Source organism: Marmota flaviventris, chromosome 7 (assembly GCF_047511675.1).
Source record: "Marmota flaviventris isolate mMarFla1 chromosome 7, mMarFla1.hap1, whole genome shotgun sequence".
Classification (NCBI taxonomy): domain Eukaryota; kingdom Metazoa; phylum Chordata; class Mammalia; order Rodentia; family Sciuridae; genus Marmota; species Marmota flaviventris.
The window spans coordinates 33,967,909-33,991,881 of NC_092504.1; the positions used below are offsets into that span (position 1 = coordinate 33,967,909).

The 23,973-nt window shown below is 36.2% G+C and overlaps 1 protein-coding gene across 3 annotated transcripts in view; it reads right to left on the bottom strand.

The window, feature by feature from the left end:
* Atp8a1 (ATPase phospholipid transporting 8A1) overlaps window positions 1-23,973 on the bottom strand; it is a 210,706-nt gene that overhangs the window by 26,881 nt on the left and 159,852 nt on the right. For all 3 annotated transcript variants that reach the window (XM_071614255.1, XM_027938452.2, XM_071614256.1), the window contains 8 exons: window positions 18,634-18,817; window positions 18,428-18,538; window positions 12,049-12,123; window positions 11,820-11,942; window positions 7,942-8,020; window positions 5,800-5,861; window positions 3,194-3,250; window positions 2,211-2,318 (listed from right to left, as the gene is read on the bottom strand). In XM_071614255.1, coding sequence (XP_071470356.1) covers window positions 2,211-2,318; window positions 3,194-3,250; window positions 5,800-5,861; window positions 7,942-8,020; window positions 11,820-11,942; window positions 12,049-12,123; window positions 18,428-18,538; window positions 18,634-18,817 — 799 coding nt within the window. The remainder of the gene's footprint in view (window positions 1-2,210; window positions 2,319-3,193; window positions 3,251-5,799; window positions 5,862-7,941; window positions 8,021-11,819; window positions 11,943-12,048; window positions 12,124-18,427; window positions 18,539-18,633; window positions 18,818-23,973) is intronic.

The window sequence follows — 23,973 nt, forward strand, 5'->3', positions numbered from 1 at the left end:
TAATCTTGATTGAAATGTAGATTTTAAAAAAAATTTTTTGTACTTGTGGATGGACAGCATGCCTTTATTTTTTAATTTTTATGTGGTGCTAAGGATAGAACCTAGTGCCTCACACATGCTAGGCAAGTGTTCTACCACTGAGCTGCAGCCCCAGCCCTGAAATATAGAATTTTAAGATTAGAAAAGTATAAACCTATGGGTAGTCACTTCTTCCTGAAATTATCTGGTTTGTAATATAACTAGGGACTCTGCATCTATAAAAAATGATAAAAATTGAGCACAGCTACAACATTTTATGGAATCTGCTACCCAAGTGCCCAAGAAACAATAAAGGAAGATGATCTATCCTTGAGTTGCATTCTGTTATACCCTTAGTTTGGAGTTGGCATAGTGTTCATTTACACGGGCTTATACTTACGCACTAACATACTACAAAAATTTAAAGCACTGTTCCTTTCTTTGTGTAACTTATTTCAGATAAGCTAATAAAGCCAATGGTGGAATTAATTCATTCTTTACATTTTCAATGAAGCATCAGTTATTTAAACACTTGACTCACAGTTTCAGTAGTAATAAAACAACAAGAAACAGAACCCCTGTTAGCACTTCCCACCATCTCTGATGTGAGTGAAAATGTGATGGAGTACTGACATTCATTTCACTTTGAATTAAATATAGCATTGCCGTAAGTCTCAAGGGACGATATTAAGTTCTGTGTTTGAGTAATGCTGGGAATTCCACAGGCATGGGTAGAATTATATTTGGTTGGCACAAAGCCAGTCAAACTTCACACTTGTCTTAGAGAAGGTGGTCCTACTGGCTACATTTGCTTCAACTATCTGGGTCTCAGAATCTTTTGTGTTACTCATTTTGAAGATAAAATAAACAACACAGAGTGAGATAAAATGAAAAGAAGATATTATGTTAGAATTGATCTTGGGGAAAAGCAGGTTCAGACTAGATAGAACATATCAAACAGGAACAAAGAATAGAACTGGGTTTCCCAAGAGGTATCATCTGAGACACACACACACACACACCATTTATATGTATGTAAATTTTTCTTCAGAAAAAAGGACTCAGGAACCAAGGCAAGGAGGAGATGTTTTCACAATTCACAGCCTTCCCTCTATTCTTAAAATACATGCTGTACATTTTCTAGGGTTCACAGTGCATGTTTAAAAGATGCCTTTGCATGTGGTGGAAGAAAGTACTTGCTCCTGATGCATCTGGATTGGCTGTAATGGCATGTGATGCCTCCAATAAACTTAACCACAAAAAAGTTTTTAAATGTGCCTGCATTCTGCTAATTTATAAAAAGCAGGATGCTGTCAGATAAAATTTCATGAAAATGATCTATAAACCAGACTGTCAAAAGTGAAAGGTACTCAGGCAGTACTTAGGGGCAAGAAATACATGGAAACCACTGGAAAGGGCTCCTGTGACTGTGGTAAAACAATGTCCTGTAACAGGGCTCATGTTACCTTGATTTGCAAGTTACTGTGAGGTCACAGGAAATCCCGAAATGTTTTCCACATTTTCTTTTATACATTTTATGTCAAATTTCCTGCAATTGAAATCATAAACCCTCCTACTGCTGGATTCTCTTCTGAAGGAAAGGAGATCTTTTGACACTCCCCCATGAACACCTAATAACTCAATTTCTACCAGAGTAACAAGAAACTGAGACACAGAATGGAAAATGGACTATGATAAGGCTGAAATGTCATGTGCCCTAATTCTTTCAAAATGAGAACCAAACTGATGTCATTAAGACAACTTGGAAAGCGCATTTAATCTAGCGATGGCAGGCTTTTCTTTAGAATAAGAGATAATTTAAGAAATGACAGACTGCCCCAAAGACAGAAACACACCGTCCCCCCAAACCTCTTACCCAGAATGTACTTGTGGATTTACAGTCTAATTTTAAAATGGCATCTTCTACATGGATATTCCTAACATGATTCAAACTCCTAACCACCATATTTTATTGTTCCAGTTGTTTTTGAAAGGATAAAATCAGATTTAAGTTAAATGTTCATGCTTAAAATATTCTATAAAGATTCATCATTCCCAACTGTGGAATTTAAAAATAGCTTTTGAATGGTTAAATGCTATTTGAACATAAATCAACAAAATGGAAAATCATGCTAAACGATGCAAGTTCATTAACGAATATCAGTGGATCACAAGTCATTAGTGAACATTACCTCTCCAGACATATCAGGGGCCATCGGAACAGCAGGCCACAGAGATGAGTAGATTCCAAAAAACACCACCCAGAGCGCGATACTGCCCCAGATTGCTATGTGGCTGAACTGCAAAGCAAGGAAATCTGAGTCAAAGCCAACTCCGGCCAGCTGAGTGTGAAAACACTAGTGAAACTTCACAAATTCCCTTATTAATTTTTTACTACAGTCACAAAAATATTATCTATAGGAATTGCTACATAATTGCCCGTGTGAATGTGTTTTACTGCATCTTTCATTAAGTGCTAATCTCTTCTACAACAGTAACAACGTTTGTGGGACTGGAATTTCAACTACCCATTCTTCTCTGATCTCCTGTAGTGACTATTTACTTCTTTACCTGTTACCTTTAAGCCTCCTTTATTTTTGCTCCCCACAAAAGAAGACAGATCCTTTTAAGAATATTACGTGGATGCCCCAAACTGCCAAATCCTGATTTTTTGTGCCAATCTTTCCCCTGATTATCAAACTTTGATTTTTTTCCTCTATGTCTTTCTACCTAAACAGGGAGATACTGCAAAGCTAACATAATGAAAATAGAACTTGTTTTATCCAAACTGGGAATTTATAAATATCTGAGGATAGATAGTTCATTAATATTACTGGTCTTCAGAATTATTTTCCAATGTGTCTGTGTCTGTGACACTCTAAGAAAAGTTTCATGGACACATAAGTTGGGAAGTTGGGAAGTTTGCCTATTTCCTGGGATAGTCACAATACATAATACTGAAAAATTTTGTGATAATAAACTTGTTTGCTTAACTCAGTGTTTCCAAACTAGAATTCTTAATTCTCTTCCCTCCACTCTCAACTCCCCACAGTTAACAATCTCTAGATGAGAATAAAGGGACATATCAATTTAGAATTAAAAAATATAAAAAAAAATTGGAAAGAATGAACAAGCAAATGTGACAATTCTTAGGTGTAATCAGAGATTCTCTTACCCATGTCCAATACGATGTCTCCAGTCCAGCTTTCAAACACACAGTTATCACTACAAACTGAAACAGAAAGGGAAAATGTCATTTTATTTCATAAATATGAATTTATCAAGTGACTGAGATTTTTTTTTTTTGTAGCAGCAATTGAACCTAGGGGAGCTTAACCACTGAGTCACATCCAGCCCCTTTATATTTTGTATTTTGAAACAGGGTCTCGCTAAGTTGCTGAGGCTGGCTTTGAACTCTGGATCCTCCTGCCTTAGCCTCCTGAGCTGCTGGGATTACAGGTGTGCACCACCATGCCTGGCCTGAGAGTAAGATTTATAAAGAACAGATAGCATTGAATTAAACCGTGGGACTGTAAATTATTTGTTGCTTGCTTTGTCTGCACAAGCAAAAAAATGAGATCAGCCAGCCGGCTGGCTCACATTAGGACGAGGTCAGCCAGAGCTGCCTGTTTGCAGCACAGGACTCCTATCGCCTGTCCCTGCCTCTCCTCAAGTCCACAGTCTAAGAGTCCATCCATGAGGCTCCCGAGGACATGTCTGCCTGCTTTTTGTACAATTCATGAATAGTGACAGCACAGTGTTAACTTGGGTTTTCAAGCTGCCTTTAACTGAATTTTAAATCATGTTTCATACTAAAAGCCCACCTTTCTGAATTTCAAAGATAAGTTATAAAAATGAAATAATGGTATTTAGAAATCTAAACACTCGTTCTGCAACTTTATGCCCTTAAAACGTAACGTTTATGTAGCTAGTTGTGAGAGTCTGTTACCCTTCCATGACACACACCTTGACGATGACTATGACGATAATTCGGAGTGGAGGGAACCGGGACTACCCTCACTGCTGTTTCCCATGGTTACATTTGTTTGCTCTGGAGTCAGATTGTCTGTGCCCAAGATTCTGCCCCTAGTTGCTGCTTTGGTTAATGAATAAGGCAAGTTACTTTATCTGTGTGTGTCTTAGCTCTATCCATAAACTGGCTCTGATAAAGCTTACCTACCTTGTAGGGGTTGTGTTTTATGCTTGAGGTCAAAACACTAATATAAAACATTGGGAACCATGCTTGGCACTGGAATACTATTTATTATGGTCTATGTAAAACTAATAATAAAATTTTAAATGCTATTAGTAGTCAAGGGAACTCTGGGCACTTTGAGTAGTTGCTGGTGATGGAAGTAAGATGTTTGCCTGGCACTGGTGACTAATAAATGCCCCAAGTTCCCAGCCCTACTTTAAGGCACTTGCAGGGTTTGAGCCCAGCATTTGCTTAGACGCTTCCCAATGGGGTCTTAAAGTTAGGTTAAAGGAAGACAGTGGGCTTTCTCAGCAGGAGATCTAGTGGCAAGTTTGGATTAATATCTGTAGAAATAAAACTCTTATTAAAATGTAAATGTTAATTAAGCTGCATAAAAAGTTCTAAAATAAAATGTAGTTTGACATGTAAAATCATAGAAAAAATACTCTCCTGAGACTTGAGCACTTTAAAGGTTCCTAAGCAACGTCCATGACATATACACTGACTTATTTCTACCTATGCCATTAAGTATTTACCTATTTCTGTTTTGCATTCGTGTTGTTAATAGAAGGAAGCCCCAGTCCCTCCAACCTGCTTTTGCTTTTCTTTTACTACTTCAATGGGTTGGTGTCAATGGAAAGGACATCCCCCAGATTTGCTAGAGCCTCAATAACTCTGTTATCGAATGATCTTAACTTCCCATTATTCACCTATTGAAACACTTGAGATGGATCCTTTTTGTGTTTGGGTGCTGGGGACTGCATGGGGAATCTCATACATGGTAAGTGCGTGCTTTACCACTGAGCTACACGGCCAGCCCACAACCCCTGACATTTAAACACCCTATTACAGCTTTTCTATCAACTGAGTTAGCCGCACAATGGCCACTGGAAAACACACTGTCTGTCCAGAGGACAAGGAATGCGACACAGAGGGTGTGGCCAGAGCTATCCTAGCAGAGTTCAGAGTTGAAGGTTGAAGTGACCCTTTATCAGATACCCAGGTCATCAGACACTGACCTCAGGCAGCAGCACCCACTAGGGCTCCTGGCTTTAAAGGGAGATGGTTTAAAAACACTTTTCAGCTTGTTAGAGGCAGGAAAGCTCAGACTGTGTACGTACCCATGGTGCAAGAGCTAGTGTTGCACACCCTCACCGGAGCCTGGAGATCCCTCACATTTCAGTTATTAAGAGCCTCAAAATAATAACTGGCTACATACCCAAGAGTGCTTTGATAAAATTTGCCACAAATTCAGGAATGCAAGAAAATATTAACTATGGCCGTAAAATAAATTTGAGGAGAAAGGAAAATGGAAAGAAAGAAAAAAAAAAAAACTCAAATCAGGGCAGTAAGAATAAAAAGGAAATACTGAAAACAAAAGCATGCGAAGTCCTTTTAAGTCAGTAAACCCAAGCGACATTTTAAAAAGCTAATATAGAGAATCTCTAAAAAGTCAAAATACCTTATTTCATTTTTAAAGGGAACTAACATTTAAGCCTAGGAAATTTTAAATTTAAAAATAAAATGTGCACAGATGAAAGGCTTGGTTTTATATGCAAACAAGGCAAATGCCCTTCTGTACTCACAGTGTACACAAAATTTCCCAGAAGCAGGTAATCGGAAGTTTTCCCATTTCCGAATACATTACCTGCAAGAGAAGACAGACTTGTTAGAAAAAATGATTGAGGTTCTAGGAAAGAAAATTCAATTTAGAAATTTTGAACAAAACAGGGGAAAACAAGGGATGAACATTGGAGCCAGAAATGAGGTTAATGTAGAAAAACACCATTTCTAGTCTCACAAAGTTGCTATACAGATAAGCCCCCCAAAAACAAATTTCTAAAAGCCAACATGGAACAAGAAACTTGACTGGTGAACCAACTTCTGTCTTTTACACCTATATTGATTTTGTATTTTGAAGATTAACTTTACCTGTAGAACTTATCTAAGGTTGGGGTGTCCTGAATTATACCCTGAACTTCAAGGTCCCATGGCTCCAAAAAGTAGAAACAACACAAATGTTCATCAACTGAATAATAGACAAACAAAATGTGTTGGATGTATACAGTGGAATATTATTCAGCTATAAAAAGGAATAAAGTTCTGATTCATGCTGCAACATGGATAAATTAAGGTCAGTTATATAATTTCACTTATATGAAAAGCACTGAGACAGAAAAATCAGTGGTTGCCAGAGGATTGGAGGAAGCTTAGGAGAAACAGGGAGTGATTGCTAATAGGCACAGAGTTTCTCTACTGAATGATGAAAAGGTTCTGGCATTGATAATGGTGACATCTGCGAGGTCCCTGAAAATCCAAAAATCCACTGAATTATACACTTTAAAATGGTGAACTTTATGGATGTGAAATGTATCTCAGAAACAAATATTCCCATGGCCTAGAAAGTGAAAGTATTTAACTGCTATAATTTACTGAGCAATTAATAAAGGAGATTAAAAACTACACTAGGATGTGAACCCACTGTCTTCTACGTAGCACTTGCTTATTCACACTGCATGCTCCCGGTAATTCATCCATAATTTACTGAGCACCTATGAGAAGCTGGGAATTGTTCTATGCAAAGCAAACACAACAGAGCCACTGATTCCATGCCCTTCTGAATAGAGGAGAAAGACAAATACCCCCCAAAAATCAAAAAACAAATACATCACACCTTGATAGACAAGTACCATGGAGAAACACAGGGACAACAAAGGGCTGGAGCGACAGGAACAGTGGGGCAGAGTGACCCCTCTGTTTTGCCCTGGGAGACCCTAGAGGGCCTCTCTGAGCACACCTGGGGGCAGAGGGAACCACTAGACTATGGTGAGGAAGAAGCAATGGTATGGAGGTGGAGGATTGAATTCTAAATATGGTGAGTCTGTGGTTCCCCAGGAGGGAGACACCTGTCTTGATTTGTGTTTATAGGGATCCTTCCTGCAGTAAAGAGCAGGATGCAGGCTCTGGCTGACAACCAGAAGCTCAGACGGAAGGTGTGGCTTGCACTTCGGAAGGACTGGCATCTTCACATGGGGGGTGGGGTACTTGCAGGATTTTACTGCAGTAGTCTTGGAGCACCGGCATGGAATGGCCGGTGGTCTTCCCTAGCATCTCAGGGCAAGGTCTGCTCCAGGACACAGAAGCTAGTGTGTCCCGTGGACCTCTTTCCTAAAGTGGCTACTGAATCATTTTTATGTGATGGGAAGTATGTCATGATCCTATCTGTCAAAACGGACAGAATAAAATCACTCCCTTGAAATGAGCAGAGCCGAAGTTTGCACTCCAAGATGAACATAAGAACGAATTAAAAACCTCACTCCAAATTGGCTCGAATCTAGTTGAAAATACTAGCCAGTCTGATTAGGCTGCGCATAAAGTGCTTGACCAAATCTCACAGGTATAATAATTAGACTACATAAAATATTAGCACTTATTGTCTTCAAGCTATACATCAACAAAGGGGGAGAAAAAGAGCCCTAAAATTTAACTCTCTGCAAGTCTGGAAAACATGAGAAGTAAAGAAGAAAGGCTTTGCATACATTAAATCACTTTGCTCCCAGAGGAATAATAAAAATCTTTAAAGTGTGTAGGACTTTGGGATGCGTACATTCTAGGTTAAGGAAAATACTGCTACAATTTTTTTTTTTTAAAAAACATATATTTAGAGTGTGTTCCTTTTCTAAAAAAGTAAAAAGTCATCTTTTAGCATTCATCTCTTTTCTACTTACCATACTGAAGGGCTTTTAATGGAAACCAAAACAGAATAACGGAGTGGAAGAGGCCATTTAAACAATGAACCCAGAAAACCTGAGGGAAAACAAAAATCCATGAGAACCATTTGCGATAAACTAGCTCTGTGAACTCTGACCTTTCTTTTTATCTATGAGCTAGATTCACAAAACGTGTTTCTGTCAGGCCACCACTGTGAATTAATAGAACTGACAGACACTTTCTGCCTCTTAGACTTTCATGGATCATTTATTTATTTTTATGTTTCTCAAAATGTTTTTTCAGCTTCTCTTGAATTTTTTCCACTACTTTAAAAAAAAAAAAAAAGTATCAAAAGTTTAAATTTCTGCCTGAAAAAGAAAATAAAATTTACAATAAATGCAGATCTTGAGATTCCTTAGGTGGGACTATTTTCATAATCCCAGAAGAACAGAGTTTTTTTTTTTTTTTTTAAGACTGTAATTGGGGGAAATCCCTTTCTGTTCCCCAGGTACATACAAGTGTCAACTTTTAAATGATAACAAGATAGGATGCTCACTCTCTCTTTTGCTATAGAAACACACAGATATACATGTTATGTTAAAAATAGCAAGTACAACGTTTAAAATAATACTTTTCGCAGCTTTTTAAAACACCCGTCAATACCAAATTTCATATCATTATAACACCATTTAATAACAATATGACTTTTCATGTCTGTCGTATTTTAAGAACAAGAGAGCGAGGACTACTTTTTATGTAGCATGAATGTGAAAGATTAAGTTATAGAAGAACTGTTTAGAATTCTTATGGGCCCTCTGAACAGTTGTAGTTTTGTCATTTAAAAGTGCCTCTTGCAAACAAAACTCATACTAAACAAAATTGGCACGTATTAATAGTTTAAAGCTGTTCAAACAACAGAAATTAAGTCGCCTGCCTCCCCAAATTTTCCACTGGGGTCTCAATCTCCTTTGTTAGTTCACCGGGCCACACTGGATTGTATGATCCAATTTACGCCCCAACACATTACACATTTGAACTTGTGTTACTCATTAACCTTTGTCGCTTCTCCTCACTGTGTCATTACCACAAGTTTTTATTTGACAGAAAGCACAGGTGGGTGCAAGAAAAATTAGTTCTACTTTTCCATTTTCCTGACCGATACTTATTGTCACATGCTAATCCTTTAACCCCTGTCACGACCTCAGAACCTCCGACCCTTTTTACCATAACAAACGTAAGCGCCATCATTCACCACAACAATGCTTCCACGCTGGGGACACACAGCAACTGCTGGGTGCACAACTATGCATTTGGTAGCCATTTGTCCCCAAGTTTTAAAGCACTTATATGAGATTTAATTAAAAAAAAAAAGAAAAACAAACTTCCCAGCAATCTTTAGAAAACCCCTCATATCCTATCAAAAAATAGTTGGCGACGTGTGTATATGAACAGCCAATATTCAAACAAATATGGAAACTGTATAACTTATTTGAGCCAATCTGATGATTTTTCAGAATGCCAGTTGTTTTCAACCACAAAAGATACAAAAAATAATAAATGCCCTGCACTAAAACTGCCTACTACCTGCTGGACCCTTTCCCCGGCCACAGAACTGTGTCCTCGTTATCATGCAGAAGGAGTAGGAAAGGATGCAGCACTGTGGGAATGACTTTGGATAGTCCTGGGAGGATGGAGTTATGTTTCTTTTTTCTTTTATTTGTTCTAATTAGTTATGCACGACAACAGAATGCATTTGGATTCATAGTACACATTTCTCTCGTTGTACATAGGGTAGAGTCACACCATTTGTGCAATCATGTATGTACTTAGGGTAATGATGTCCGTCTCATTCCACCATCTTTCCAACCCCCATGCCCCCTCCCCTCCCTTTACTTCCTTCCACCCAAAGTTCCTCATTCTTCCCTTTTCCCCCCAACCCGCTTCTCCCCCAGGCGCCCCCCATTATGGATCAGCATCCACATATCAGAGAAAATATTTGGCCTTTGGTGTTTTTGAGAAATCCAAATCAAAAACTACTCTAAGATTTCATCTCACTCCAGTTAGAACGACAATTATCGAGTTAACGTTTTTAAGCAAGAGTGAGGTGGCCAAGTTCTGGCTGGAAAGTCACCTCCTGAGACGGCACCCAGGAGGCCGAGCTGCTGCTGACAGAGACCCCAGAGACCCGTGGCTGAGGCTGATACCACCGTCTGGGTTGGTGGGAATTACTCTTAATATAGTAGTAGTAGGCCTGGGGCTTTCCTAGCTCTTGGATCACTTTTTAAGGGAAACAAGAGCTCACTTCCATTGTATGTGCCCAGACTGTAGCTTTGGGTCATTTCAGAATACCCATCACAGGTAACGAAAAACACTATAGAAATGCAGTAGAATTTAATACAAACTGGGCATGATAAATTCATTTTAAAAATTCAAAAATAAAACATTTAAAATATGAGCTTGGATACTGAATGTCATCAATAATAATAGTTTTAAAAAGGATGACTAGAAATACTTTTAAAAAACAGTGGTATAAGTTAAAGAACCGTAAGTGTATTTGTTATTTTAATTAACTAAGACATGAAACCATTAAGTTGTATTCACATATGCGGCTGGACATTCATGCACAGTGTATTAGTGGAGATGAGTCTCAGAAGAATAACCTCTTGGCTATAAACTTAACCCTATCATTTATGGTGTGAGGTTAGAGGCCCAAAACACCTGTTTCACTTTATTTTCAGCAAAATAAATGGCATTGGAGAGCTTTATGAATATAATAAAAATATCCCACATTAACTGTCCTAAATTTAGTACACTGAACTAAAGTTACATACAATTATCAATCACATGCTAATAAACATGCACTATATTAAATGAAAATGATTCTGTGAGGGTATATTATACCAGGGGCTTTTATAACACTAATGAAATATTCGAATGATAGAGATTCAAAATGGTATTTACTTTGATTGTTATGATTAAAATTCATTTCTCTCGCACTTGCACTACTAAGGAACTTGAATAATTAACAAATCCCTATAGAGATTCTTTGGAATACTTACATTCAGGAAATAAACTTTGCAGAAAATAAGATACCTTTTGTTGCCAGGATGAACAACAAGTATTACAAATCACAAGAGATGACAACAGCCTCTGACTGTTATATGGCATATAAACCCAGACTGTGATTTTTAGATAAAATGTTGGCTATTTTATCTATTATTATTATTATTATTATTTTATTTTATTTTTTTGTGGTGCTGGGGATTGAACCTGGGCCTTGTGCATGTGAGCCAAGCACTCTACCAACTGAGCTATATCCCCAGCTTACCTTGTATTTTTAATTTTTAAGTTTGGAAATACAGAGCACTATGATTAAACAATGTTATTTCCTGGAGTCTGTAATGTTAATGTCTGAGCCAATTAATGTAAAATTCTAATGAAGACAAAAGAGTTATTTCACAAAACAGAAGGTGAGTTAGAAATGATATCATCCCTCTCACCCATTTCCCTGTAAAGCTAACCCTTGGCAGTCCTGTATGAATGAATGCCATGAGGAGTGAGCATTTCCTTACAAGGCTGCAAAAAACAGAAGTCAGAGACCAAACATTCAGTGACTTCTGTCTCCTAGATCAGCCCAACGCTGCCTCAAAAATCCCCGCAGATGGTGATTTCATTTTAATTTTATAACACAAAATGACTAACTCAAGCAAAATCAAACCAACCGATGAAAAGCCTTCCCTGCTGTATCAGAACTTTAAGAAGGATGACTCACCCTGGTGGGCACCCCCTCACCTGCCTCAGGCTGGAGTCTCCTTGGCTTTGAAAACAAGCTGCCCTAAGTAGTCAGAGCAATCAAGCAGCCCCACTGAATCTGTGCCTGGACAATGGCTCCTACCTTGGTATTGAAGTCCAGAGCATTCTGGGACGTTTTGTACAGTTCAGGATACTTCAACATATTCTCTTTTCTGCATGATCTCTCAAATATTCCAAGAGTTAAGGGAGGCATTGCTGTAAACAGCTGAAGTAACAAATCGGTCATTATACCACACAGCCAAATGCAGGGTGCATCTTTATTTCAGACTATTCAATAAAACAGGCATTATTACCAAATGTATAAAACTTACCACATTATAAAGACCTATACACCATCTTTCAAAGAGGATCTGTCCAGAAAAGCCATTAACAAAGGCAAACCAGATCTAGGAAGAAAACAACCCCAAAACCCCAAAATTAGAACACAAAAGAATCAATGTATTGCTTAGAATCTATTGTATATTCAATTTTGCAAAACTACAGCATTAACATATTTTTAGGATGCTCTTGAAGACGACTTCTTTGCTTTACTTTTTTTGATTTAGAGGGATACCTTCATAAGGCATGTGCTACTCAAGTCAGAATTGGTTCTATTTGTCAAGTTATATCAGGGCTATGAATAAGCAACCACTGATAAAAAATTAAAAACCAGGTGCAGGGAACACACCTGTAATCCCAGTGACTTGGGAGGCTGAGGCAGGGAGATGGCAAGTTTGAGATCAGTCTCAGCAACTTAGCAAGGCCCTTAGCAATTTATAGAGAGTCTGCCTCCAATTAAAAAAAAATTAAATAAAAAGAACTGGCAATATAGCTCAGTGGTAAAGCACCCCTGGGTTCAATACCCAGTCAAAAATAAACAAACAAACAAAAAACAATTTGTTTTTAAAAGGGACTATATTTACATACATCACTAAATTTTTATAGCTTTAATTACATTTAAAAAATACTATCAGGATGTAGTTAAAGTGCAATTTTTAATTATAACTAACATCTACTTAGAAAATAATATCCTATAATAGAATCAATATTTCCTTTTGTATCAGTTTATTTAAACACATTCACAAATTTATTTAAAATTTTATGTACATAGAGTTACATCTTGCTCTTTCCTCTTCACATTACAAAATATGCATTTTCTTAAGTTGTTCTATATCCTTTAATATGCCATTAATGGATGTAGAACTTCTAAAGTGTGGATGTAAATATTTTGGATATTAGGTTGCTTAAAGATTTTGCTATTAGAAATGATTCCAAACTGAACCTTACCCATCTCTTTTTCCTTAGAATAAATTCTTAACATACAATTTATGGGTCAAAGTAGGTGAGTGTGTTAAATATTTTCACAGTTCTTGTTAATTACTGCCATCAGAATGTTAAATTTGAATATACCTATTAAAATACTTTCAACTTAAATTTCATGCTTTGATAAAAATCAAATCTTTACATTAAAGCATAACATTCTTATGTATTTTACCATTCTCTTTAAAGCCTTAACTTTCTAAACACAATTTAAGAACAACAAGGAGAAGTTTTTCTCCAACATATTTAAAATGGAAAATGAGACTATCACTGAGTGAGTAATACCAACATTACTATGAGTTGTTTTTTTTTTAAATAAAAAGAAGACCTGAGTATAACTAAAAGTCAAGCTGACCTGGAAGAGTAAAAAGGCTGGACTAGAAATGAGATTACACAAAACACAAGCACAAAAACACAACACAACCACAAAACTCGTAGGGGAAGCGGTCTTGACAAGCGGCTCGAGTGAATTTTGAATGGGAGTCACAGGGACTTCGCTACACTTCACGTTTCATTTAACCTCATTATGGAAGCGTGAATTGCTACAAATTCACCATTTATCAATATGTACCCAGGCTGGCCTCCCTGTGAAGAGCCTCTGTACCCACACTGATCTTCCTTTTCATAGTGGAAGGGACTGATCGAGCATGTGTAAAAATGAATGTCTGCTTCATGAGATGGAAAAGAAAACAAAGTGGCAATAACATGAAAAATAAATCCCCAATGGTGGTAGGTTGTAATACACATTAACAACAATAACAAAAGCATAGAAATTGGGGTCGAATCTGAAATCTTTCCTTTCTTTTGTGTTCCATATTTTTACAGAAATTTTTGAACATTTGCCTTCAACAAGAAGCTAGATCATTTGTGCATGCAAACTGAAGTTTATTCTTCCCTTGGGAGTATATACGAGTTGGTGAAACAGACTTTAGTGCCCCCCACACCCATTGTGTTTTTTCATTTGGTCTTTTTGAGTTGTGGCATACATTAATACATGTTTGTGATATTCCAGGTGATGGTTATGATTTTTCTGACAGCAACTGTGATCTGTTGTAGTAATATATTCTAAGAAGCTCTTTCTGATTTTTGGGGTATGGAAATATAAGGAATTTTTAAACACAAACTGATTACGGCCTCTCTCGTCGATGAAGACATAGTCTAATCTTTGTTGGTCTGAAGAAAGTCAGGATTCTATGCATACCAAATTTTCCTAAAGGACATGATTTGCCTCAAAATATTACAGTTCTAAACACATTTGCAGTCATGAATACTGTATGCTATTGGAAGTTTTTGCTAATAAATTTGTGTGTGAGTAGTAGGTAAATATTTGTAAATTTTAGTGGTCCCCTGGCTTCTGTGTATATCACATTTGGTGCTGATTCAAAAGTTACTGCTACCATGAGCTTAAAAACAAGGCCCTCTCTTAAATCAATGAATGTATACACAATTTCAAGTTCAAATTTATTTGCAAATAAACCAACACGTCTGGTTCAAAGTGTATTTTAAAATACACAAATTAACTGCTTTATGACAGAAAAATTTTAAGTTGAATGTTAACACATTTTTACCATTTATTTTTCCTATTGAAAAGTAGGTGAACATTTTTTTAGAGATTTACTTTCAGCATTTTAAAAAGTTCATATTCTAATTTCATTTTTTTAAAAGGAGAAAGAAATGACTAGATAAGAATAAAACCTTTCAATATACTACCCTATATCTTCACACAAATATTCTGGCAGTCAAGTTTACTTATTAAAGAAGAGGGCTGGGGTTGTGGCTCAGTGGTAGAGCGCCTGCCTAGCATGTGTGAGGCACTGGGTTTGGTTCTCAGCACTGCATAAGTAAATAAAAAAAATAAATAAAGGTCCATTGACAACTAAAAAAAAAAAAAAATTAAAAAAAGAAGAAAGATATGGTCTTTAACAGTGAAGTAGTTTACCAGAAACCTGATTTCAGGTTAGTCTGAGATCTGTAGTTAAATGATATATTAGAAACATATCCCATGCTAAATAAGATAACATCTAAATTCCATAAACATGCAAAAGTCCCTCCTTTGACTCAACCAAAGTCAATGATGGAGAAAGAAAAACCCCAGGCCCTCTGGGGGAGGTGTCTACATTATTTCAGTTCACAGGGAATCCATCTCTCAGTTCAACTGGCTGGGAAAGTATCACCTTATTGAATTTAAGCTCAGCTTCTGGAAACTAAAAACACGACATTGTTTGGGGGTCTTGACAGAAAAACTTGGATACAGCCAATCATTTGGAAAAAAAAAAAAAGTCTTATTTTGTTAGGATGGAGTCAGACATTTCAGAGAAATAAAAAAAAAATCTCTTTAGAAAGAGCCAATAATGTAAACCAACACCTAGAGCTGCTGCCAGGCAGCTACCAGGAGTTAAGAACTTTAAACCACCACCTGCTAAATGGGTATTTATTTGTGTAGCTGTAATTTACAGCAACACAGGAGCTCGACAGGGATATTTCTGGTGATTCAATGATGGGAAAGCAATTTTTTTGCAGATAATCTATAAAACCCACAGTGTTTGAGACTATGCCTTTATTAGTAAAGAAACTTCAGACCTGCCTCTCCTGGTATTATTTCCTAAATTCCACCTCGCAGCAGAGGCGTGGCAGCTAAAGCTTGACAGACATTTCCTCATGGAGCATTTCTGCATATTAAACAGCAGCTTACAAACAGTCAATGAGTTCTCTGCTCCCACGCCTGATCAGCACAAAAAACTGAAAGGAAAGATTCAAGACTGGTAGCTGTCCTCACTAGAGACATTCACCGATGTGTTTTCTGTCTATTCATTCGCAGTATTGACATGAGCCATTAACATCTGCAGAACTTGTTTTAACTGGCAAAAGTTGGGTATCTGGGAATTGATTTAAAAGGTCAATTCATTTCCAAGACAGCTGAATTATATTCAAAATACATTTCCATAAAGTGCTAAAAGAAAAATAAAAATGAGATTTCCAGTAAAGTTTAGAACTCGCTTCCTTTTTCATGTGTAAAGAATGTGATCAGTGTTAAATATCTCATGAAGAGGCTTTACATGAAAAGCCAAGTGAAATTTAGGGGTAATCAACCACAAATCACACAACCCTGGGTTTGAAAAATAGCATGCAGATTCAGCTTTCATTTCAGTTTATTTTATTTTTCCCATTAGTACATAAATTTTGCCCATTTCATTGTTGCCAATTAATCTACATTTAAAATCTAGACTTATTTCATTTTGTAAAATTAAATTTTTATTAGCAGATTTATTACTGGCACTGGTTTTAAAATTCTGATTTAAAAGTCTTCAAAAATATATATAAATAAACTATAATATTCTTTTAAAAGTGTTTAGTTAGAATAGTTAGATATATAGAAGGAGAGATGAACCAAAAATATATACATTTTGTAGAAAAGAACCACAAACATATATAAAAAATAATATTTTTGATTTTATAAACCATTCTGGAAGCACATTTTGTCTTAAAGCAGATTGTTCCAAACCAAACCTGGCAGTAATAAATAATAAGTAAGTTCATGAAGTATCTTATTTTTGTTTCTAAATATTTGATTATTTTATCTAATAGGCTGTAACCTAATAATGGATCTTTAGTGATTAATAAATGAAGCAAGCTGCTTGTATATTCAAAACAATTCAATTTTACTAACCTGGCTCATAATAAAACTATGCTCAGTCAACACTTTACTAAGGATAAAAGCATTCTGACAGAGGTAAAGAATAGCTGAGCCAAACATATATCAGTCCCCAAATAACAGGGCAGATGTGGGATCTACTGATTTTTTTTTTATAGTGCTACTTCTCTGGTGTAAAATATGAGATCTTATTTCCACATAGCAAATAGTTAGGTTGTGCCCCTTCTGATAGATGTGTAGAAATAGCCAACAGAACAGACAGCAAGGTGGCACCAACTTCTGTAAGGAAGTCCTCAGAAGAGCTATGGGGGTATGTTCTGCAGCAGTGAAGGCAGGTTTTTTTTTTACCAGGCTACTAGGACCTCCTTGTCCTACAGAGTTGCAACAGGAACATGAAACTGATAACATTTAGAGTTTCATTATTACAAATATAGCTTCTGATGATTCAAAGGCAAAATGTTAAAAAAAAAAAGGTAAATAAATTATTTGTTACATCCTGAGTAACCTTTAGGTTCATTTATTTGTCCACTAGTGCTATGCTCTACAATATGGTAGTCACTGGCCACATGGGACTCTCAAGCACTTCAAATGGGACTAGTCTAAATACAGATGTACTGTAGGTCTAAAATACATACCAAATTCTAAACACTTAATATGGAGAAAATAATATAGAATATAAAATATTTATTATTAATTTTATAGTAATTAATGTTGAAAATGATACTTTGAAATACATTGAGTTAAATAGAATATGATATTGAAACAAATTTGAACTTTAATTTCAGTATTTTGCTAATGTAGCTCCTGGAAAATTTGAAATTAGACATGTGGCTTCCATTGTATTCAATTGGCAAGGTTCTGGAGGACAGAAATCATGCTACATTTATATTGTAGCTGTTGGACTAAGCCTGGAGCCTGGCTCCTCGCAGGTGCTGCAAAGATGTTCATAGAAGAAAAAGTATTTTTTTCTTTTCTTCTTTTTCTTTTTATTTTAGAAGTGACATTCCTGATCCAGGTTTTCATTTTTAAAATAAGGCTACATTTGATACACAAAAAAGATCGCAGAAATCCCTTGCTATCCACACACGGATATAATTTCTAGGTAAAGCCCATATTATCTGAACTCTTGTTACTTACCAAACTTAGAAACCAAGACAAGTCTGGATAGCAAGGGATACCTGTATGTAACATAGATCTAAGTTTTCAAAAAACAAACAAACAAAAAATAAAAAACCCACTAGACAACCAATACCAGCAAAGCTATTGTATACTCTTTCTGATTCCACCCCCAGAATTAGAACTTATTCTCAGTTTTGTGTTTATCATCCCTTTACTTTTCTTTAAAAAAATTTTATTCCTGTGGTGCCGGGGAACATTACTTGTCTTTTTAGACACAATTTTCCATATGTTCATTATCCTTCAACAGTGAGTTGTTCTTTTTAGTATGTTTTTGAGCTTTATAAAAAATATAGTTTGTAGCTTTTTAAACTGAAAACACTACCTCATCAGCAATTCTAATCCAATACTGCTAGGAAAGCAATATAACATTTTTAGCTAGAATTTAAACATTAATTGTTCGCCATGGCTGACAGCCTTTTTGTTTGAATACATTTAGACATAATAAAAAGTAAGTGAGCAAATGAAGTATTAATGAAAACAATGAGAAAATGTCTTCATAAAGAAAATGTCTTTAAATATGTATGCAAGTGACAAGGACTTTAAATGTAGCCTGCTATTACCTCAATAATATAGAGGACTATGTTCTTGTAGAAGCAGTACAGGATGCACTTGGACACTCTGTTATAGTTCCAGGCACCATGAACCATCAGTAAGTTCTTCAAATACTTGAACTAGAAGAAGAGTAGGGAAAAAAATTATTATTTCCTCTTCATAGTGTTAGTTGGCAAAAAGGAGTGGGTCCTGTTTTGCAGTAGTGATGCTTTACCTGGGCTATGGAGTAGTCTGAGGAATTCGCCGCCTGCAAGCCTTCGTTGCCGCTTATCCCGACACCGACGTGGGCTGTCTGTATCATGCTCACGTCATTTGCTCCATCACCAATTGCCAGTGTTATGACTTTGACTTGTTTCTTAACCATCTCAACGACTTCAGATTTTTGAAGAGGAGAAACCCTTAAATTAGAACAAATTATCAGTTATCTCTGTTTTCTTAAAAAAAAAAAAAAGGAATTTTGAAATGCCATTGTTTTGAAGGATAAAAAAAGCAAAAGCTCCAAAATGGGTCGTTCTCTGAAGAACCATCATGGAAAAGTCTCATTTTGAAATGTTTAGTTCTCAGTTAACCTGGTTGCTACTTTAAGTAGGGGGGGAAATGAAGTCATAGAAGCAAATCTTTAAATGACAGCTAGAAGATATTATTCTTTGGTAAGCACTGGCTGACCAGGATGTTCTTATTAATTTGTTAAAGAAAAAAAAAAAACATTTGAGTCCAGAAATACCATTTCTTTCCAACAAATCACAACCAAATTTCTAATTTTTCACTTTTGAATTAAAGAGAAGGTCATCAAGGTTGTTAGTAGTTTTCCAGACAATAATTAAATTCTATACAGTACCTGGAAAGTAAAAGTTCTGAGCTTCTGAAAGCTGGTCTTACATAATGTATTACATGCTTAAAACAACTTGAAACTCTACTTAAATTAATAGTCAGAGTGGCTAATCCTTACACCTGTTCTCAGACACCACTGTGAATCCCCATCATAGTAAAACCACCAAGTGCTTAATATAGTTTGTGTGCTTCACTTTCTTCCAAAGCCACTGATGCACAAGTAAAAATCAATCAACCTTTTATAAAAACATGGTCAGGAATAAAAGACATCAGCCTACTATATGTTGAACTATACTAAAATCATATTTGGTATTAGATTTGGAGTAATTTTTCACAGACTCTTAAAAGCCATTTAAGAAAAAAATGCCAAGACAATGACAGAAGGGTTCTAATACAGAGTACATCAGTGCAATTAACTTAATAAATTGTCCAGACTGTACTGGGAATTATAGAGAAAGACAGGAAGACTAAACAATGAACTGGTCCAGCCAACTATTAAGATAATAATTAAATAGTAAGAAACAACCAGCACACGCCATGCTGATGGACAAGAAGAATATCTCATAGTTAAATTCTTCATCAAGGTTAAGTGGTAGAGGTGTCCAATAAATATCTGATGAAACATCTGGCAAGTAATTTATTAAAAATGAAGATCATTACTCTAAAAGAATCGACACACCTCTGCACATTTTCCTGATTATTTCCATAGGAAAAAATTCCTAGCAATGGATACCCTGCTTGAATATGTGCCTTCAAGAGGCCCCACTGCCTGCAAGAGCACAATGAATCAGAGCAGCTCTGGCTTTGATTTCAAGCCGGAGAATCACAGCGTGAGCCTGTGAGATGCCTGCAGAGTGAACCAGTCTCTCTCTTCCTCTTTGTATTTTTAGTGCCTGATCCAGAAAAGGTACTCAGTAAATGGCTGCTACGTGAATGAATTATTTTTAATTTTTTCTTTGGATTTCCTTTCAGAGTCTGGCAATATTACAAAATGACACAGCTGTGAACTCAGTGAGGGAATGAATACCTATCAGGCCACTAATGGGCTATTTCAGTGTTACCCTCCGTGTTCCTTTGAAGCAATTTTCATTTCATTTTCAACTTTATTTAATTTTTCTTAACAGGCTAATATAAATTGGTAAGGCCACTGGGTCTAGGCCAATGTTTTAAAAATGGACTGTAGCTGACATTTAGTAAATGTCAAAAAAAGAATGCCCACCAAGCAACGCTCTAGAAAGCAAATGAGAAATAGGCATGAACAGAAGCATTTGAAGACATTTATCAAATTCCCTTTAGCAGGCTCACAATATTAATACATTATAAAGTCACACTATGGGTTCCATGGAGTTAGGACACAGTGATACTTTTTCTCATGAACTGACCCTGCACAGTGAGCTAAATTACAATCCACTTTGTTTTCATTGCTTGATACTGCAATTTTTAATACTCCCCAATTAAAATTAGTGAGAATTTCCCCAACTCCATGGGAATGGCTAACTTCAATGTTAAAAGTAGAGTAGAAATACTCTTAGGAAGAAAATTGCCTTTTTAAAAGAAGATGGTGAGGTAGTGAGAGACACTCCCCAAGGTACAGTATAATAGCTGTTAGTAAGGGCATCTGCTTCCTTTACCAAGCTGAATATGGACAAACCACCTTGGAAGATAATCCAAGAAACAGGAAGTCCTCATTTCTAATGAATATGAAGTAGCAGCTGGTTGCTAAACAAAGACGTTGATTTAACTGGTGATTCATAAAAAAAAAACACCCACATTCTCAAAACATAAATGTACAAACTTGTGACGTACAACAAAGAACCTTAGTTTGCATGAATTCTGCTGGTTGAAATTCTGTTTTTTGTTGCAGAAACCTCACTCACAAGATACCATCCATGGGTGGTTTCACTAAAGTGGAGACTAGAATGTAATGATTCTTTCCACCCCTGTTTATAGTTACCTTACACCCCTTCCCTAAAATTCAATAGCTAATTTTTTCTAGCAACTCAAAATCTTTTTTAGACCATTACACCTGGTTTTCCTAGCAAGATCACAACTAGATCTAACTAGATTACTTAAATGACTCATGAAATATTTAATTAATGATGATTAAGAAGTACAAGAATAAATGTGTTAGGGAATGATCATGACCTGGAAAGCACAAGGGAACCCACGGAAAGTACAAGTGCACACCACAGTGTCCAGGCCCTGGGAAGAGGTTACTGAGGGCATCTGACAGCAGGTCTCAGGGAGGGGATGTGCTTTAGGGGGATCCAGGTTAGTCAAACTGAAGTTAGTTAGAAAAAAGATCTACAGCTTGAGCATTCTTAGTCTGAAACTTCAGGATTCATGAAACTTTTTGATTGCTGATATGCCACAGGCGGAAAATTCCACATCTGACCTCATGTGACAGGTCATAGTCAAAGTGCAGAGGCACTAAAAACATCATATAAAATTACTTTATGGCTTTGTGTATAAGGTATATATGAAACCTAAATAAATTTCACATTTAGACTTGGGTCCTATTCCTAAAATAATCTCATTATCTACGTGAATATTCTAAAATCTGAAACAAACGAATGAAAAAAAAATCTCAAACCTAAAATACTTCTGGTTCCAAGATTTTGGAAAAGGGATCCATAACTTTTATTTTATTTTTTATACCTTTATTTTGTTTATTTATTTTTATGTAGTGCTGAGGATTGAACCCAGGGACCCGCGTGTGCTAGGCAAGCGCTCTACCGCTGAGCCACAACCCCAGCCAAAGGGATACATAACTTTTAATATTTTCAAAGCACCCATGTATAAAATGGTTCCTTGCTAGATGGAGGATATAACAAAGAGAATAAAATTATAAGTCATTAAAGATGAGAGTAGCATAAAGCTTTCTGATAGGACCGCTTGTAGTTAATAATTCTAGAAGACACAGAGATCAGTGTGGGCCACCTTGAAAAGGTGGAACTGGCTTTGGCCTTGACAAGGAGAGGAGAGCTCACTTGAGGAAAAGGAAATAGAACATATTAAACTTCTTTACACATTCGAAATCCTCCAGAATATACTTCTTTCTATACTGTGTTTCTACCTCTTAAAAGTTTGCTACTCCAATCATCAGTTTATTTACTTCCTTACATTTTGTATACTTGCTTCTATGTTTGTACTCCCTCCATAACAGTCTAGAACAACCATCTATACAAGAAGGCAATTACTCCCTATGCTTACCAAAAGCCACATGCCCATGTGAGAATATCTAAAACTTAAACTTTCCAAGTACCAAACAGCAACCAAATGTATAATTTAGAAACATCACGACAGTGCCTTTTCTTTTTACAAACATGTATAGATGTGCACACATATGCATGTATGTACATACAAGCTTGTGTGTCTGCATTAAGATGGAAATTATTCCTGTTCTCCTACAGACTCTGTGGGGAAAAAAAAAAAAACACCAACTACATATCCAGAGTATAGTGTAAAGTCTGTTTTGCTTCCCTGTGGCTCCACAAACAGAGGGTGGTCCTCTGATACAACCTAGAAGTTCACTGAGTGTAATATGCTTTTCAGATATTATTCTGGCTGCAGTTTCTGCACATGTTATTCATTATTTTTCTTATTTGCTATGTAGTAACTCTCACTGCCCTGTGAACATTTGATCAGAGCACTGGAAATTTTTACCATTTAAGTAAGAAGTATATAGGTGGTCCCCTCTTACATGAGCCTTGTTTTGCACTCTTTTAATGGGATTAGCTAAATGAATCACCTTTCTGAATGGAATATGGATAAAGATTATATAGACATGTATATATACAGACATATAATCAAGAATAATTTGAGGGATTTTTTTATAGGTAGTCAAAAGACTTATGTGGAAAACTTAATAGTAATAATACATTATTGGTATAATTTCAAATGTATGTATGAAAGTTTTTTAGGTTGTTACCCCAAACACAATCTAGTAGGGTAAAAGGATAAATTATTGTACTTTGGCTACCTATAAAAGGTTAAGAGAGAAATAGTTTTTTTTTTTTTTTTTTGATATCAGGTTTTGAACTCGAGGGTTCTTAACCACTGAGCCACTTCCCTAGCCCTTTTTATTTTTTATTTTGAGACAGGGTCTTACTGAGTTGCTTAGTGCCTCACTAAGTTGCTAAGGCTGACTTTGAACTTGTGATCCTCTTGTCTCAGCCTCCTGAGCTTTTGGATTACAGGTATGTGCCACTGTACCCAGCAGAATATAGTATTTTCTAACTATTCTGAAGTATTTTATATAGTAACCAAGTCTTGGTACTTCCTAAGCTTCAAGTAAACTCCTGGTGACTAGATCTGCTGTACTTTTCTTTGCAAGAAACTCCTTAAGGTTTCTCTTGTGGATATCAGTTTGTTCCCTACCTTTGAGTCATATTCTGCTGACTAGCAAAGAAATTGCAAAAAAGAGAAAAATCTAACTTATCTTACTTGAATTTTCTTGAAATAAAATTTGTTAGGTTCATTTATGAAGTTTTAAATTGAGAAGAAATTAAAATATGCCAAAAAGTTTATGTAATATGTACCAAAATTACATAAATATTAGAACTCAGGAACTCATCATGAATTTATTATTGGAACAAAAACAGCAGCTTACATAGCAAATCCTAAAAATGACACTTAGCATATAGTACATGTGAAACATTTACCTACTTCTAAGTAGAGAACCGTGCTATTCAAATGACTGATGAGTTAGCTCTCTAGTTTC